At 34.2% G+C, this 18,145-nt stretch overlaps 1 protein-coding gene across 7 annotated transcripts in view; it reads right to left on the reverse strand.

Annotated features, from left to right (window-relative positions):
- GAS2 (growth arrest specific 2) overlaps positions 1-18,145 on the reverse strand; it is a 218,991-nt gene that overhangs the window by 91,861 nt on the left and 108,985 nt on the right. For all 7 annotated transcript variants that reach the window (XM_056802009.1, XM_056802008.1, XM_056802011.1 and 4 more), the window contains one exon: positions 3,563-3,626. In XM_056802009.1, coding sequence (XP_056657987.1) covers positions 3,563-3,626 — 64 coding nt within the window. The remainder of the gene's footprint in view (positions 1-3,562; positions 3,627-18,145) is intronic.

Consider the following 18,145-nt stretch of genomic DNA (forward strand, 5'->3'; position numbering starts at 1 on the left):
CCAAATATTGTGTTTCTCCAAAATTGTACTATTCCCCCTCCCCCCAATATTTTTCTGTGCCTTTGTTCACTTCATTTTACTTCCACAACTACTATCTACTTCCTCTTGAAATCCCTACCCTACCTTCAATGTCAAATGAATATATTCTTCCTCCCTTCCTCCTTCCCTCCTTTCCTTTCTTCTTTTCTCTTTCCCCCTTTGTTTCCTTCTTTCTTTTTTCTCTTTCCTCCTTTCTTACCTTCTTTCCTCCTTTCTTATTTTCTTCCTTCTTTTCTTTCTTTCTTTCTTTCTTTCTTTCTTTCTTTCTTTCTTTCTTTCTTTCTTTCTTTCTTTCTTTCTTTCTTTCTTTCTTTCTTTCTTTCTTTCTTTCTTTCTTTCTTTCTCTCTCTCTCTCTCTCTCTCTCTCTCTCTCTCTCTCTCTCTCTCTTTCTCTCTCTCTCTCTTTCTTTCTTTCTTGTTTAAGACAGAAGATCAGCAAGGGCTAGAAAATTAGGGCTGACTTCCCCAGGGTCACACATGTTCTACCAAATGTCAGCTCAAGGGTGATACAATGATGTAAAGAATGAAATTCTAATGACAGAAACAGATGACTCTGCTATAGGAGAAAAGAAGAGCTAAAGAAGTTGATATAGAAATATGTAATAACAAACCTCGAGTTTAAGAGAGAATGGATAGATTATCTATGCTAAGAATAAATATGAGAGTGACATGGCTGTTTAAGACTATAATGTCAGAAATGATAAAGGTCATACTAAACAAATAATTAACCAATGATAAAGAAAATAGAAAGGTTTGGTTAAAAATGCTTTTGGTGGAAAGAAATGAAAAGATTATTAAAAGTATAGATAAAATGATGAAAATAGGTATGGAAAGAAAAGAGAACTACTCAACTCAAAGCTTCTATTTTTGTTATTGTTGATAATAACATTGAGGAAAATAGGATAAAGATGATGAATAGGGAATTGAAATACAAGATAACTGTGGGGCTTATAAGAGGAAATTCCGTTGACTTCATGAACTTCAAATCACCAAACTTAGAGAACTAGATTCTAGAGTCCCTAAAGAGCATATGGTCTTGAGTGCTGAGTGAATGCATATGTGAAAGGCCTAAAGATGAATGCACATTGTATCATTTTTTTATAAAAGAAAGAAAACTGAATATGGAGTTTTCAGAATAACACCAGTTAGGGAACTTTTGTTCTCAGAAGTATCTAAAGATATGACTTCCACCACCATTTTCAGGGAGGTTTTGATCACTAAGCACCAGCATAGGTTTATGGGTTAAATCACATTTATTTTTTCATTTTAATAGTGACTAAACTAAATAAAACATACATAGCTGTATTACCCTTGGACTTCTGCAAAGTATCTGACAAAGACTCACATAATATTTTTGGGGACACGTTGGAGAAATCTGGGATCAGTTATGGTATAATCAGAAAGTTTCCAAATATGTTCAATGATCAGAACTAAAGCATTAAAGAATAGTAAGATAGGATGCTGACCAAATCTGTAGAGAACATAAAACTTGGAATAGTAACTAATGTCCTAGATAATTAGGATAAGTATCTAAAAGAGAACTCAGCATTATAGAATGATGGATCAAATCTGATCAATTGAAATGTCATAGGGAGAAATGGAAAGTCATCATTTAGGTTCAAAGAATTAACCTCAAAAATTACAGGATGAAGAAGATGTGGCTAGAGGACTGCTCCTCTAGACTACAAACTCAATGTAAGTTATGTGATAGCCAATTAGATCAATGGAATCTTAAGCTGTATCAATAGAGGCAGAGAATCCAGAGTGAGAAAGCTGATCAATATACTATCTCTTGGTTAGACCACAATCTAAAGTCATGTGTTCTGTGTTGGGCTCCATTAAACTAGAGTACATGGAGATGAAGATGATCCACTTGGTTAGGGAATTAGAGTTCATACCATAACAGGACAGGTTTGAAGGAATTTGAGATGAGGATGGATGGGAAGGGTGATATCTTCAAGTACATCAAGAACCATCAAATGAAAGATGGATTAGACTTATGCCCCTTGATATGAAAGAGAAGAGCTAGAATTAAAGATTGGAAGTTATAAAGAGAAAAATTTGGCTCCATGTAAGGGAAAACTTACTAATAATCAGAAATATTAAAAAATGGACTAGCTGAAGTGAAACAACAAATGGATGAATAAATGAGGCAAATTATTTTGTCTCTTTACTAAAAATAAATTTTTAAAAAGTGAAATGAGCTGCTTTATGGCAGAGAGGGAATTCCTTATCACAGGGGATCTTTAAGAAAAAGTCAAATAGCCACTCATTGAGAATGCTGTGGAGAGAATTCTTATTTAAATGTAGAGGAGACTAGATCCTTTAGAACTCTGAGTCAATATTTATTATACTCTTAGAAAGATAGAGTTCCCATGAATTTTCCTTTTTTTTTCACCAATCTCACTCTAATGACTCATCTTAGATTGAAGCAATGCTGAGTCCTCAATGGCCATGCCAGGATAAAAAAGGTTCTGGCAGATCCCACCATCCTGGAAAGAGTTTGGCTACAAATCAATGACCCATTTTCTTCTTCTTCACCTCTTTTAATCTCTCTGAATGGGTTAAAGAATGAAGACTATAGGGGAACAAACATAGAACGATAGGAAAGAAGACAAAAAGTACAATGAAAAGAAAGAGGGGAAAATTAGAGGAGGGGAAACTAAGAGGGCAAGATATATTGAAGTTTAATTATCATAATAGCAATAATAACTAGCTTTAAAGTTATAATTGGTGCATTAAGGTCTGCAAAGAGGCTTATATATTATCTCTTTTAATTCTCACAAAAACTTCATGAAGTAGGTGCTATTGTAATCTCTATTTAACTTATGAAGAAAATGCAGATGGTAGGTTAAGTGATTTACCCAGAATTACACAGCTAATAATATTCTGATGCAGGGACTGAATTCTAAGATCAGAGATCTAGCTACTGTGCTACTGAGATGCTCTATAGATTTATTCACTGGATTTAGAAAAATTAAAAGAGGGTCAAGGAAAGAAAACAGATGAAAAGGTGGGCTGTGAAAAGTCACCATAAGGCAAAGGAGGATGCCCTGGTTAATTTATTTAGCCATGCTATCTGCTCATGACTTTGCCAACACATCTGAGGAGTAAATAGCAATTTGACATTGACTGCCTTGCCTTAGACTGTTGGGATATATCCCTAATACACATAAGTGGTAGAATGGATAGCATACTGAGCCTCAGGAAGACCTGAATTCAAATCTAGCCTCATACACTGGCTATATCACCCTGCATAAACCATTTATTCACTATCTATCTTCATTTGTAAAAATAGAGTTAATAAGAGACAAAGTTGTCATATGATACAACACAATAACATGTGAAGTGCTTTTCAAGACTTAAAGCATTATATAAATGCTAACAACAACAACGGTATAATAATATATAATAATAATATACGATAAAAATAATTATGTAATAATATATAGTAATAATGGTATAATAATACTATTAATAGTAACAAAAAATATGGCTTCAGCCTTTCAAGGGCAAGACCTACCTGGCTGCAATCCGGCCCAGCTCTAGCAAACAAAGGCATACTTCTCTAGGCTGCTTGTGGAGAACTAGAAAATAAAGAAAAGGAACTTTTCAACCAAAAGGAAATTTTAAGTTGCAAGATTTAACTTCCTGATGTCAGTAAAGTTGAAATTAATGTGCTAGACTCTTCAATAATTCTTTTTTTCAGACCCATTATAGAGTACGAGGCACCCATTGTGCACTTAAAGCTGCTGAGGTCTGAAAGGGGTCCATGTATCATTCTCCAACAAAACCCATTAGTGTTTTCAGAAAGTCTCCACCATGTTATTCATTTCCATCTGTAAATACTCACATTATCACACTTAGACTAGAGATAATTACAGGGGATACCGTTAAAGTCCATTAAGAACCATATCTAGTAGAGACACAAGTACACAATCCATTTTTAAAAATCTTTGGAGTAGGTTTAAAAAATGATTTTAGAAAAAAAATAACACACTGAATTATCTGTCCAATAATAATAAGTAATAAGAGCAGAGATTTCTCAGGCTCAATTTCCTCTAACTAATGAACATTCAATATATGAAGCATCATTGGATCAAGTACTTCTAACAGAATATATACAATTGTAAATATCTTTCATTGATTGCAAAAAAAAGGAAATTGTTCTCAACCTACTGATTTATTTATTAAACTGATGACTGCTATTCTCATCAGCAAGGGATAGTAAATCATGAAGGTGTATGTTAACTTTGGCAAGATGTGCTAGCATTTATTCTATTGTTCCCAATGCTATTCACCAAGTTTTTTGGTTTTTTTTTTTAGGAAATGTTTTTGATTTTTCTGAAGTTTCTCCTAAGCAGGGAAATTAGATATCAGGTATATCAACTAACAATCAGGCTAACATGCATAATATTTTGATTCATTGATTCTGGAGAGAGCACAGCTATCACAGCTGTGTGAAAACATAAATATAAATATATATATATATACATATATATATATATATAATACATTAAAATAGTATGATTCCACTAAGTTAGAACTTGACAATCATACAAACATTCAGTTTCATCTCTATCTGCCTACTTTAGGCACCCAGTCCTCCTTTTCTTCTCAAGTAATAGCAGTGGTGCCTCATTCCAAAGTTAGGGTGGAGGATATTAATAACAGGTGACAAGTGTGACACTTACAGTTTATGACAACCATTTTAACTATTACAGTTTATGGCTCCCACTCTTTAAAATGTTACACAAGTAATTGCATATATTTTATGGTTCGGGCTTAAATGTAGACAAACTCCAATTTGTGCCATCATCAAGCAATAAAATGCATAATTCTTGTATTTTTAAAATTTATTCAATTCATTTATTCCATTTTTACATTACTCTAGATTTAAAATTTTTTATTCATGTAATAAAAGGTCACAGCTGTGTCCTCAGAGGAGAAAGACTATCAATCTGTCTGATAGCCAAAAATCTAAATTTTATTTGTATTCTTGGTAAAGAGTTGGAGGTCATAGTGTTAGAATGTTGCATTCATTTCAGATATCACATGATCAATTATTTTGCTTAACCATTTTTCTTTGTTACAAGAATAGTTTCAATGCAAAGATAAATAGTGGGAAGGAGAGTATACATCCAGGACATATTGTGATATAGAGGGGAGAAAACCCACATCAATTAAGTTGTTAACAAATCTTAATTCTATAATATTTTTGAATTTTTAAAAATCCTTCCTAAGAATAGAACAGCAAATTTCAAGTATTTTTAATTATTACAAATATGGAAATAGTAGACTATAAAATAATAAAGGATGACTGCATAAAGGTAAATTTTGCCTCTTTTCCTATATAATTATTATTTATTAAAAGTTAGGAAGTTGCAATTTTCAGAGTGATGAGTCATCAAATGAATTTAAAGTAGATGAGACAGAAGGATAGTTTTATCTCTATAGCTTAATTTCCAAGCATGAAGGACAATGCCATACTTATAATGAATCCATAATATCAAACTGACGAAATTAATCTTATCTCTAACAATGAAACATTTATTTTTGAGTTGGAGTCATTTCTACCTGAGACAAAAAAATCATCATTATGGACATTGCAATGGGAAATGCCACTAACAGCATAGAATGTGTATAGCTGTTAAACCTTAGTCCATTCCCTCTTTTGGATTCCAGGGAATATATTACACATGCTTGCATGTGTGTTTTTACCTCTAAAATACACAGGCCAAATGACATTGGGTAAATTATTTAACCTTTCAGTTCTCTGGCTAAGATTGGAAGTTGAAAAGAAGGCCAACTCACACAGGTAGAGGGAGTTTCCTTTTAAAGCGATTTCCCTAACACTAAACCCTAACCCTAAACTAATGATATAATGGTCTTGATTCCCTTTATTCACATCCCAATGGAAAAAAAAATCAACACTTAGAGAATAGCAGATGAAAAAAGAAAGTAGCTTTGTATGCAGGTCAATATTAGCAGATTTAAAAAAATAATTAAAGGGAGGAATAGTTTGACCCTGCTGTATTCCTCAACACTAGGTCATCACTATAAGGGAGTCATCATGTTTATAGAAAATTCAAGATAGTGTGAAAGGACTACAGCTCCAAAAGGTGTTTCTGCAAGCAAAATTGTCAACTCTGAACACTATATGGAAGAAAATGTTGTGGAAAGTCTTCCTATGGAAGTTTGGCATTCCTTTGTTTAATCTCCTGAACCATCAGTCAATGGGTAATTTCCAGAGGACTAAGTTTAAATACTGACTCTGCAACAATCTTGCTGAGAAAATATAATTAAGAGCTGAGAAAATTGTACATAATTGCCTAAACTCTTTACTTCCCTAAAAAATTTTAATACAAAACATTTTCTGTCTGTTTTCTAACTAAATCTTTTTTTTTTAGTTTTGCTAGGAAAAAAAAAAACCATCCTGAGAATATAAAATCATAGATTTAAAGTTGTAAAGGATTTCAGAATTCATCTGCTCCAACCAGCGCAGTTTCAGATAAAGAAACTGAGGCTGAGACAAAAAGTAATTTACTCAAAATCACCCAGTAATTGGCAGAGATAAAAAACTGTTTGACTCTAAAACCAGGATATAGAAACTTTACTCTAACTGAATTTACCTGCTTATCCATACATTTTCTAATACATTTGCTTTTATGCATAAGCACAATTTATTTCTAAACTATTCCTCACTTTGGGGATGATTAATGTGATAGGGTAAATAGAGCTCTGGGTTTAGACTGAAGAAGACTCATGAAAGAACATGAGTGCAAATCTGGTCTCAGATAATTATTAGCTGTGTGATATTGGGCAAGTTACTAAATTCTGTCTCAGAATCTCATCTATAAAATGAGCCAGAGAAAGAAATGGCAGACCACTCTAGTATCTTTGCCATGAAAACCCAAACTGGGGTCGTGAAGAGTCCTATATAACTGAATTATGATAATCCTCACTTTAAAGTTTATTTCCATAATTTTACTTACATATTTTATTATTTTAAAGTCTTTGAAAAACATAAGGACTGAAATAGGGACTGGACTTTGAATTTCATTTGTACCTGGTAAGAAAACCCCTTCTACCAGTATAGGTTGGCACCTCTTCTGGAAAGCATGGAAGTTTAAATAATGTAAATTATTAAAAAATTTAACTATAAAACATTTGTTTGCATTAAAATTGTAAAATTTAGGGGACTTTTGGGTGAATTTGTTTGATTTTTCAGTATAAGAAATGAGAGACTTAAAAGAAATGAAGTCAAAAGATTAAAATGAATTATTTAATGACTTCATTTGTGGCTAAATTATTAAAAAATTTAACTATAAAACATTTGTTTGCATTAAAATTGTAAAATTTAGGGGACTTTTGGGTGAATTTGTTTGATTTTTCAGTATAAGAAATGAGAGACTTAAAAGAAATGAAGTCAAAAGATTAAAATGAATTATTTAATGACTTCATTTGTGGCTAAAAACACTGTAGAGTAGAAATCCTTTCAGAGAAAGAAATTCTATGATTGAGATTTCTATCAGTATGCATATCAAGAGTATTTAGCTAATCAGTGTGTTTCTCATTCCCCTTATTAATGTATAGCAATGATACTTAATCTTGAATTCTATCAGGTTTTATATCAAATAGGTCAATTAGGCATCTCATATGAATAGTATATGCAGAAATGTCATGGATGTTAATTTATATTAGAAGCCAAGCAGCTATTGAAATGGAAAAAATCATTCTCTGAAAATATCAAACTACCTGCCACTAATTTTACTTAGTCTTTGAGAATTAAATCACTCATATGTTTAACATTTCAAAATAGTCTTTGTTCATTGCTAGTTATAGCAGTTGACAAGTTTTCTTAGGACTTAAGCCTGTTCTGTGATGGTTAAAATGAAAAAAAATTTCTCACTTTTTTTAAGGAAAGAGAGGAGAAGGGGTACAATGGGGAGAGAAAAGTTGAAGACCTTGAAATGTCATAACATCTGTCATTAATTTTAAATTCACTTATTGGTTCATATTCTCAACAATATATAGAAATTGTACAAAGTATAAAACTTGATAGGTGTTTGCATCATATATACATATTTATATTTGATAATAGAATTGTGATTTCATTAGTGTAGGGGGTTTCCAGTAAGAATATTATCTTCACTAATAGAATTTTATCCTTGTTCTGCAATTAATATTCTTATAGTGTTGCCTGGAATATTGAAAGACTAAGGGACTTATTCAGGTTCACACCACCAATAGGTATCAGAGATAAAACTCTAGGCTATCCCCTTCTGACCTAGCATTTCAGCCATTATGTCTGGTAATCTCTCTATAAATATTTCTAAACATATATTTTATCTACATTTACAGTTTCATCCATGCAGAGAATTTTTGAATGAGGAAATTTCATCCACTAAAACATATCAAATTTCGTAGAGTTCCTCAGGGCTCTGACTTGCCTAGAGTTATTTAGTTAAAATGTGTCTGAGGCTATACTTGAATCATGATCTTGATTCAGTTGTCCATCCTTTCATCTGTATGTCCCTCTGTCCATTTATCTATTCAAAGATCCATCTGGCTGGCTGGCTGTCCATCCATCCATCCATCCATCCATCCATCCATCCATCCATCCGTCCGTCTACTTGCCCATTTATCCATCCATCCATCTTTCTGCCCATCCATTCAGCTGCCCATTTCTCCATCTATCAATATCCATCCATTCACTCATCTACCCATTCATCTATTTAACCAAAAGGAATTTTTTTGGCTTCTGTTTTTTCCCCTTTTAGGAAATTTTAATTTTAGCAGTCATAGTTCTGCCAAGTGATCTCTGCATTTGGAAATTCTTCTTTTCTTTTTTTAATGATCAAATCATTTAGAAGAAAGCTGTAATTATTTCCTTAGGGAAATAGAACCCCAATCTGCCATTTGGACTCAATTACAGGAGGCCCAATTCTGTGCCTGCATTCTGTCAAAATTTTATAAGCATCAAATGTCAAATGGATTTTACCTGCTTTAGAAATATAAGATTAAACTTAATGTCAGAGTAATGAATAAAGTTTCTATGTCATGGCATATAGAGGAACACACTGCATCATGCATTGAAAGTATGGTTCAACTAGCCACATTATAGTTTAACAGATGGACAAGGTTATGAAAGTTATTGAGTCACCCTCATAAAATTCTATTATACATATGCTTTTTTTTAAACCACAGTATTAATGGTAACTCCCAAGACTGGATTTAAAAAATCATACAATAAGGAAATTAGGGGAGGGAGGGATTTTTAATCAACTAAACTTGTCCTAAGCTTGAACATATGTTATTAATTTCAAATTGAACCTACCTGTATTAGTCAGATAAGACAAAATATGTGATAGTATTTTGAAGATTCTAAAGCATCACGTCCAAGTGCAAAATATTGTCATGATATCAGTGAAGGAGGGAAGCCTCTATACATCTGCATAGCAACAAAAATAATCATCTCTATCTGAGGGAAACATTTTTGAGGTGCTTTTATCTTGCTAGAACATGCCAGAGTAGGGGAAACTATCACCTCTCACAAGGGTGAAGAAATAGATCTGTGTGTGTGTGTGTGTGTGTGTGTGTGTGTGTGTGTGTGTGTGTGTGTGTGTAGGGGAGAATTTGGCTCAAATTTCTGACAAGCAAAATGAGGTCTCCTTCAACTCAACTGTTTGTTAGCTCTTTTTGTCAGTAAGAGCATTCACATACATTTTAATGAAATTGGATAACTATTGACAAAATCTGGAGTCTTGGTTTTGTCTTCTACCTTTAAATGAATTTTTGTATGACCATCTTATATAATTCAAAACAGATTTCATTGACATTAAGGTCATATAATCACATTGAGTAAGGTCACAGTCCATGGAATCACCAGAAAGAAATATTTCAAAAATGACATATTATCTAGACTGTATATCTATCACTTTAACAAGGAATACTCAATCCCAATTTTCCTCAGTAAAGGAATAGAGGACAAAGAAGACTCAAGTTTCAATTATTCCTTCTCACAGTCAGAAGCATATGTAATCAAATTAATACTTTTTTTTGGCCTTTGGGGTGGGGAAATTGATTAAAAATGATGACTAAAGCATGATATAATAGAAGGAATGTTTGATTTGAAGTCAGAGGACCTATATTTGAAACCTTCTCTGCTCTGAATGACCTTAGGTGATTATTTAACCACTCCAGGCTTCAGTTTCTTCACTTGCACAAGACAAAGCCCTTCATTGCTATATGCTATACATCTGTGATCTGAATTCAGGATAATGCAAAAATCTATTCCTTTTAATGCCTTCTCAAATTCTCTCTGAATATACTTCATGCTAGAAATAAATAAACTTTACAAAAAACTAATACATTATCTACCATCTTTGTGTATTTAAGGTTCAGAAAATTTATATGGCCAGTGTATAGAGAGAATTTGAGATATCCCTTCCCAAAAAAGATGCTATGGGACCTGATGTTAATACAGTAACACATAAATGGGGTAAGCATAAACTACAAAATCTGAAATTAATATTTTCTTGGATTAGTCATCAAGATAATCTATGTATAATGTATAGATATTAAAAAACTGACCATATAAAGTCATTTTTGCTATTTTCACCAACTCTAATAGAAACATTTCTCCCCAAAATGGTTATATGACCCTCAAAATATTGGTCGATTTAATCAAACATTAGTGAACAGGCACAGAACCTTCTTCTGATGAAACACACAACCTTGAGATGTGCAGTTGAAAATGTATTTTGAAAATCAGCATTCAAAATCCTTGGGTTTCTTGACAGCAGGGCAAAGCCAGGATTATAGTAGGAGCCCTTTGGTCAGCACGTGCTATTTCCATAACAACAATCATAGTTGGACCAGAGAATTATGGCAATCAGAGATCATCATCAATGTGCTCCATCAGAAGGCAGTTTCAGAGAGCAAAATAACAAGCACAACATGACAAACACAACCACCACAACAAAAGAGGGCATGTTCTGAAAGAAACCACACACATCAGCATGCTAGCACAGCAGAGAGCAAACCCTTTCCTTGTTGAGCAGAATCTTTTTTTTTTTTTCAGAGAAGCAGATGGAGGAGATTCCCTGGCTCCAAGTCCTATAATCATCCAACAACATTGTAATGTTGACAGTTAGTGCAAGCCAAGTGTTTACCCCAAAGAAACGTGTTATTAGAGCATGCTTTCCTCTCTTTAGACACATCTCAGCTTCCCACTGTCCATAGACTTAGAGGCAACCCAACAGAACCCCTAGAAAACATTTTAAAGACTGATTAGCTTCACAAACATGAGAAATTTTAAGGTGCAAAAGTCAATTATGAGTAACAAAATTCAGTTAAAATATGAGATTAATTTAAAGAGTAGAACTCATTTAAACACCTTAAATAACTATGTATTATAAGCATCAATTTGATATCCTATTTTAAACATTAGTATCATTGATAAATTTTTAGCCAACATATTTAGGGAAAGCACACAGAATTAGATTGAGATCCAAATTAGTCAGAATTATTTTTCAAAAAAATTCTGAAACATTTTTCATGCCAGTTACATAGACTTTTTATCTGATTAGCCAAGAGAAGAGAATTCAAGGGGAAAATAATAATGGACTCAAAGTATTTGAAGGGCTAATATGCAGAAGAGAGCTTAGACATTTTTGCTTAGTCACAGATAGTAGAACTAGGAAAAAAGATGGAGTTACTGAAGTAGAAATCTAGGTTTCATATGAGGAAAATCTTTTTAATATTTGGAGCTATCCAAAGGTGGTGTAGGGACTCTCTCTGGGGAAATGTATTCCCCTTCATTAGTCTTCAAGGAAATATTAGATGACCTTTCCTCTTGGGTATTAAAAAGGGAATATTTTTAGGGGTATAGATGGCCATTGAGGACCTTTCCAATCCTGATATTCCACAATCATCTGACTGTTCAATTTCTTTTTGATAAGACCATTATTTAATAGCCTGATATCACAAGGGTGTATCTATAACCCTGAAAATGGATAATTCATGCACAATCAACATAAACAAATAAAATTCTATATAATGTCTATGATTTGGAATCACTGACAGTGATGTGAGGAATCTGAGAGGTCATTTATCTAATTCCCTTATTTGGCAGATTAAGAAATTGAGGCCCATTGCTAGCATATTGCCTGGTACATATATGTTTGCACTCAATAAATGCATGTTGGATTGATTTTACACTGTCTATCCAAGACATATAGGTACTTAAATGGCAGAACTGAAATTCGATCCCAAGCCCCTTGTCTCCAAATCTAGTACACTAGCCATCATAACTATTTTTCTCCTTTTTTTCTTTTTTAGTTCAAAAATTAATTTATATAAATAATGTTAATAAAATACTATTTTAAAGTCATATCATACTCAAAATATATTAAACTTTAGATATTTCAAAGAAAATTCTAAAAATTAATTCATGAAGAGTTGTTCTAGACATAGATTCTGGAAGACCCAATCATGCATAATGGAGAAGTCCATCGATTTGGATAGATCTTCATTTACTTACCTGTTACACCAAAGGGAAGTGAGATGCATTTAGGAGTAAACATAACATTTCACACTTCAATCCTGAAGCAGTTTCTACTACCTAAAAATTCACTTCATCCAAAGACAGATCAATACATTATTTTTATAATCTCTTAAACCCTTGGTTCAAAAGAGATTTGTCTTTATACACTGTATACACTTTGTATTCAGTGATCTGGATACCTGTTGTTTCCTCACAAAAGAATGCATGCTCCTTGAGGACAGGAACTATTTTATTTTTGTCCTTAAATCTCCAGAGAGTAGTGTGACATAGTGGATAGAAAGCTGGTCCCAAAGTCAGAAGACCTGTGTTGATTCCTTCCTCCACTATCTACTGGCTCTGTGTTCTAATCAAGTTATTTAAGTTCTCAGTCATCCAAGTAATCCTCCAAGATGAAAAAATGCAGAGAAGATGCTGACCTGGATGGACTGTGGAGGGAATTTCCTCACCAAGGAATCGGTCCAATTCTCTCTCTAATGGTAAGCATAGGTCCTAGCACATACTAGGTGCTCAATAAATACTTGAATATTTAAAGATGGGTGAATAAGGTTTCATCCCTAAATTCTACCTTCCTTCAAGGTACCTGGGGCTATCTATGGTCAAGGTAGCAATAAAAGGTGGATGTTGCAAAGTCAAAAAATGTAGGTTTGATCTAAAGAAAAGCTTACAAAATTGATAGTCAAATGTGAGATTCAAATCTGTCTTCCTGCCACCAAATTCAGGATGCTGGTTTGTGAAAAATACTGTTGGCTCAGACCATTTCTAAGACATTGATGTTTTCTTCCCTTTCTGCACCCCCCAAATATAATAGCCAGCATCCTAAATGCTGACATTTCACTAAAAAAAAGTTATCTCCTAAGAATGGCATAAGGAGATAAGCAGCAGGGGTGAATTTATATATGGTGTTTTTGTATGGGTTGGAAAGAATTGTATCTCTCCAACTATCAAGAAAGGCTTGCCACATGCATAAAGCAAAAAAAAAGAAAAAGGAAAAAAAAGAAGAAAAAAAGAAAAAGAAAAGAAAATGCTGCTGTACATGCTTGGAGACTGGAGCCAGAAGCAAAATAATAACTTTTTTTCTTCTTATTGTTATTATTATTATTGCTATAAAGTTGCTCTTTCCTATCATGCCCTCCCCCATCATGAGCTTGCTTGCTGTTGGACAGTGTCTAAAGAGAACTGATGGAGATTTTTGTGAATCCAGATTCTCTCCTAAACAGTTGTGCAAAAAACAAGGAGAATTGGAACAGAAAGACAGCATATCAGTTGCTACAGAGATAAGGACTTTTTTTTTCAAGCTGGAAAGGACCTTTTGAGCAGCTCAAAACAGAGGCCCCTTGATAAGCCCTCAGTACAGTGCACTGCTTTATCATCTGCTCCAGCAGATTTTTTCCTTCATCGGAACATCTTTTCATTTTATTTGTTCTTCAGATCGCCAGGAAACAAAGGATGCTCTTCATCTCATTTTCTACTGAAATGAAAACTATAAGGGGTGAGGGAGGGGAGAAGGGGTGGGAGCAAGGATCTTGTCCTAAATTCCCTTTTGAAACTGGTGCAAAAACACGTCAAGCAGAGGACACAGAGTTATTGTTGTCCTGTTATTATCCAGTCGATTCTAGACTGAGTGGTCCAGGGTGTCAGTGAGAGCCTCTCTCCTCACCCAGAAGTCCAGCAAGAGGAGGTCCTCTGGGCAAACAAAATTGATTTTAAGTCCTCTTGTGTGGGTTAGCATTACAAAGGAAGGGCACAGCTGTTTCCTTTCTTGGCATGAGCCTAAATTCAACACTTTAAGAATGGTTGGGCTTTTCTTTCTCCCTAGAGACTGTGACCGCAGCATTTTTCTACCTATTGCAGGGTTTCTGCGTGTGTGTGTGTGTGTGTGTGTGTGTGTGTGTGTGTGCTGGTGCACATGTGCTCATGCTATTAATCTTTATGGTGAAACCTATGGACCTCTTCTTCGAATAGCTCCAATTTATGAAACAAAATGCATAGCATTGCAAAGGAAGCCAACTGTATAAAAATATCAAGAATAAAAATATCAAAAATAGTTATCAAAAATTATGTCTATACATCTTTTTTAAAGTATTTTAAAGTATTCTTGGTTAAAAAGCCCTGACCTATTTAGAGAAAGAAAAATTTCTAATATGAATTTTAAAAATCCTAATGAGGAAATCTGTTCTTTAGATGTAGATTAGCAACTCTCTTCTACTTTGGGTCTTAGAGTATCACCTGGAGGCTTTAAAAGGTATAACTAGAATGTGGTCCAGACTGGACTGGAACTCAGGGTTTCTTTTCTTGGATGCCAGATCTCTATCCAGCAAGTCAAGGTAACTATTCAGCTCCCTATGCAATAGCAAAATAATCAAGCAAACAAACACTATGAGTATTAAGAAGGGCATGATTCTAACTGGACTAGGAAATTATTGCAATAAATTGCAATATGTTCCTATCTTTTCTTCTCATGTTCATGTGTAGGAATATAAGTTAGGGATAACCCAGAATCCTTTCCTAGATCTCATCTCAAAATTCCCTTCTTTCACTAACCCTAGAAACCAGTCTTATCCCTAACATATTTCTACAAATTTTTCTTGTATGCATTAGCAGTTTGGAAGATGCGGAAACTTGTTATGTTATTGGAATAAGAAACCACTATTGAGAAACTTTTTTCCAACAAGGGAGAACAGCGGCTATTCTCCAACTTAGGGTCTTTATGATTTGCCTGAGAGGAATGAGAACTCAGCAAGTGGTTCACTATCTTTCTGTGTCATAGACCCCTGTGATGTTCAGGTGAAGCCCATGGTCTTCTTCTCAGAATATTTTTAATAAATGAATATATATTTATTATATTATGTTATATATTATTATATATTTATGTATATGTAATATAAAGGATGACAAATGAAGCCAATTATATTAAGATTCAGGCATCAAAATGTATATTAAGAAAAAAAATGTTCAAGGACTATAACGTCCTTGGTCACCTGATCCTAAAGTCACACATCCAGAAGAAATCATAAGGAGATCTTTGGTATCAGTTTTCTGAAACTCACAACCACCCATCAGTCCCCTACATAACGTGTCCTCTAAAAAATAATCATTTAATAATGGTAGGGAGAACCTAGAAGGCAGAACCGATGACTTCTATGAAAGTAGATCTGCACTGAGTGATTAAGTAATCGACTCTGTATCACTTTAACTAATAAAAATAAAGTCAATTTTTAATTAATTCAAGCATCAGAAATTTAGTCATTGCGGATTCTCTCTCTACCCACACAGATGGTAAACCCTCTTTAAATTAATAGATCATCTTGGGAGAGTAACTATGGTTGTGATATCTGTTCCTTGGGAGCTAACTTGGCAAAGTACCTGCCTGAACTTAGCTAGGAAGGTCCTCAGAAACAATGTGAACCCCATCCCCAGGTCCATAGCCTAAGAACCAGGATATTAACCTTAAATCCACTTAGCTCAAGACATTCATAAACCTGGTGGGGAAAAATTCATCTTCGTTTTGGTGCATTTTCTTTCCTTTGTAATCCATGCATTTTTTCTTTTTACTTTTAAAAACATTATTCCTAAAGGAGTCCACAGGCTGCACTAGAAAGCCAAAGGGGTTTATGACACAAATTAGGCTAAAGATATCTGGTCTAAAGATTTCTTGTTCTGTAATTGCATAAATTAATAATATTAATAATGGTTACCTAGTGCCAGACACTGTGCTAAGCCCTTTACAGCAATTATTTCACTTGATACTCCCAATAACTCTGGTAGCTCAGTGTAATTATTATCCCCTTTTTATGGGTCAGGAAAATGAGACACAAGTTAAGTGACCTGCTTAGGATGAAACAAGTAGTAGATATCGGAGACCAGGGGGCTGCCAAGTGGTACAGTGGGTTGAGTGCTGGGGCTAGTTGCAGGAAGATGCATCTTCATGAGTTCAAATATGACCCTAGATACTTATTTTACATGTGTGATCCTGGGAAAGTCACTTATCGCCGTTTGCCTCAGTTTCCTCATCTGTAAAATGAGCTGGAGAAGAAAATGGCAAACCTCTCTAGTGCCTGTGCCAAGAAATCCCCAATTGGGGGTAGTGAAGCACCAGATATGACTGCAAAATGACTGAAAAAAAATCTAAGGACAAATTTGAACTCAGGTCTTCCCAATTCCAAACCCAATATCTATCCACTGTTCTAGCTATCTATCTCACATTCTATTATTTATATTCCTCCACTGTAGTTTTTTAGAACTTTGAATGACCACCATGCCACTATGGAGCTTTAGAATAAGAACTGAGCACATTTTTTTATCAATGCATGAATTTCATTATCATTTAGAAAATATTTGCAATTCATGCTTTTGTCTTACAGCCTACCTGATTGCTAATAAAATATTTAATGCAAGTTTCAAAGTCTTCAATTTTGGTTTTGCCTAAAGCAGGACCATGAAACTGGAGACTTTGTTGATGTCTTTGTAATCCCAGCATGGAGTACAGTGCCTGGCCCATGACAGGCATATAATAAGTCCTTGTGGTTTGATTGACCTTTCATAGTTCCTTCTAGCATCAAAGAATAAATCATGACACAGTAATTACAGATTCTCCAATATCTAAGTGATTTTACACTAGGACTAATATATAGTGTCAGTTTTTGAGTCACATATCTGGACCAATCATTCAAATCGCTCAGCATCATAACAGAAAAGTTGCTTATCTACATTGGTGGAGAGAGTTTCCTCACTATCCTTCTCTATCTCAACAAAATCCCAGTTCCAAACTAAGGGGGTGGGGGGAGCAAGTACTGGGGTCCTAGATTTAATCTCGATTCGTATTCATTTATCTATTTGACCTGGAACATATCACCTCATTTTTCTTTGAAGCTTCCTCTTCAAGAGCAAATTGAAGGTATTGGATTACATGATCACTTAACACTCCCTCCAATTCTCAGTCAATGATCCTGTATCATTTCCCTGAATTTGGCAGGGTTTGCTCTTTCATTGTCATGTATCATTATGTCATAAGGCCATATCTTTTAGGGTATTTGGCAAATGATTTTTAGCTTTGCTTCTATTCCCTCAAGCTGAGCTGAAAATGGGTGATGCTTATTTGTGGGCTATTTTGTGAGAGGATTTCATTTTTTGAAAACTGTTGGAAATCCAGATCAAATGAATGTGTAGTGTCTTCTGTTTCTTCCCTTTCCCCCCTTAGTAGAAGGTCTGTTCTACCGTCTACAGCATAGCTGATGAATTTTTCAGACTGAACCCTCAATTTGAGAGAAATGGATAAAAACATGGAATGATCAACTCCTAAAGGTCAAAACTTCCTCTCCTTTTTGTCTTCGTATTCCTAATGCCTATCACATTGTTTAGTAGGTGCCTGATAGACATTTGTTGAATTGAACCAAATTGAATCTTCTTCCACCACTTGAGTATAAGAAGTCAAACCAATATAATTCACCAAAAGAGAAAAAAAAATTATTTTCTTGGTAAAGCAAGACGTTTCTGTTCTTTTCTTCCTTCAAATACATCTCGATTGGACTCTCAATG

Source organism: Monodelphis domestica, chromosome 6 (assembly GCF_027887165.1).
Source record: "Monodelphis domestica isolate mMonDom1 chromosome 6, mMonDom1.pri, whole genome shotgun sequence".
Taxonomy (NCBI): Eukaryota; Metazoa; Chordata; class Mammalia; order Didelphimorphia; family Didelphidae; genus Monodelphis; species Monodelphis domestica.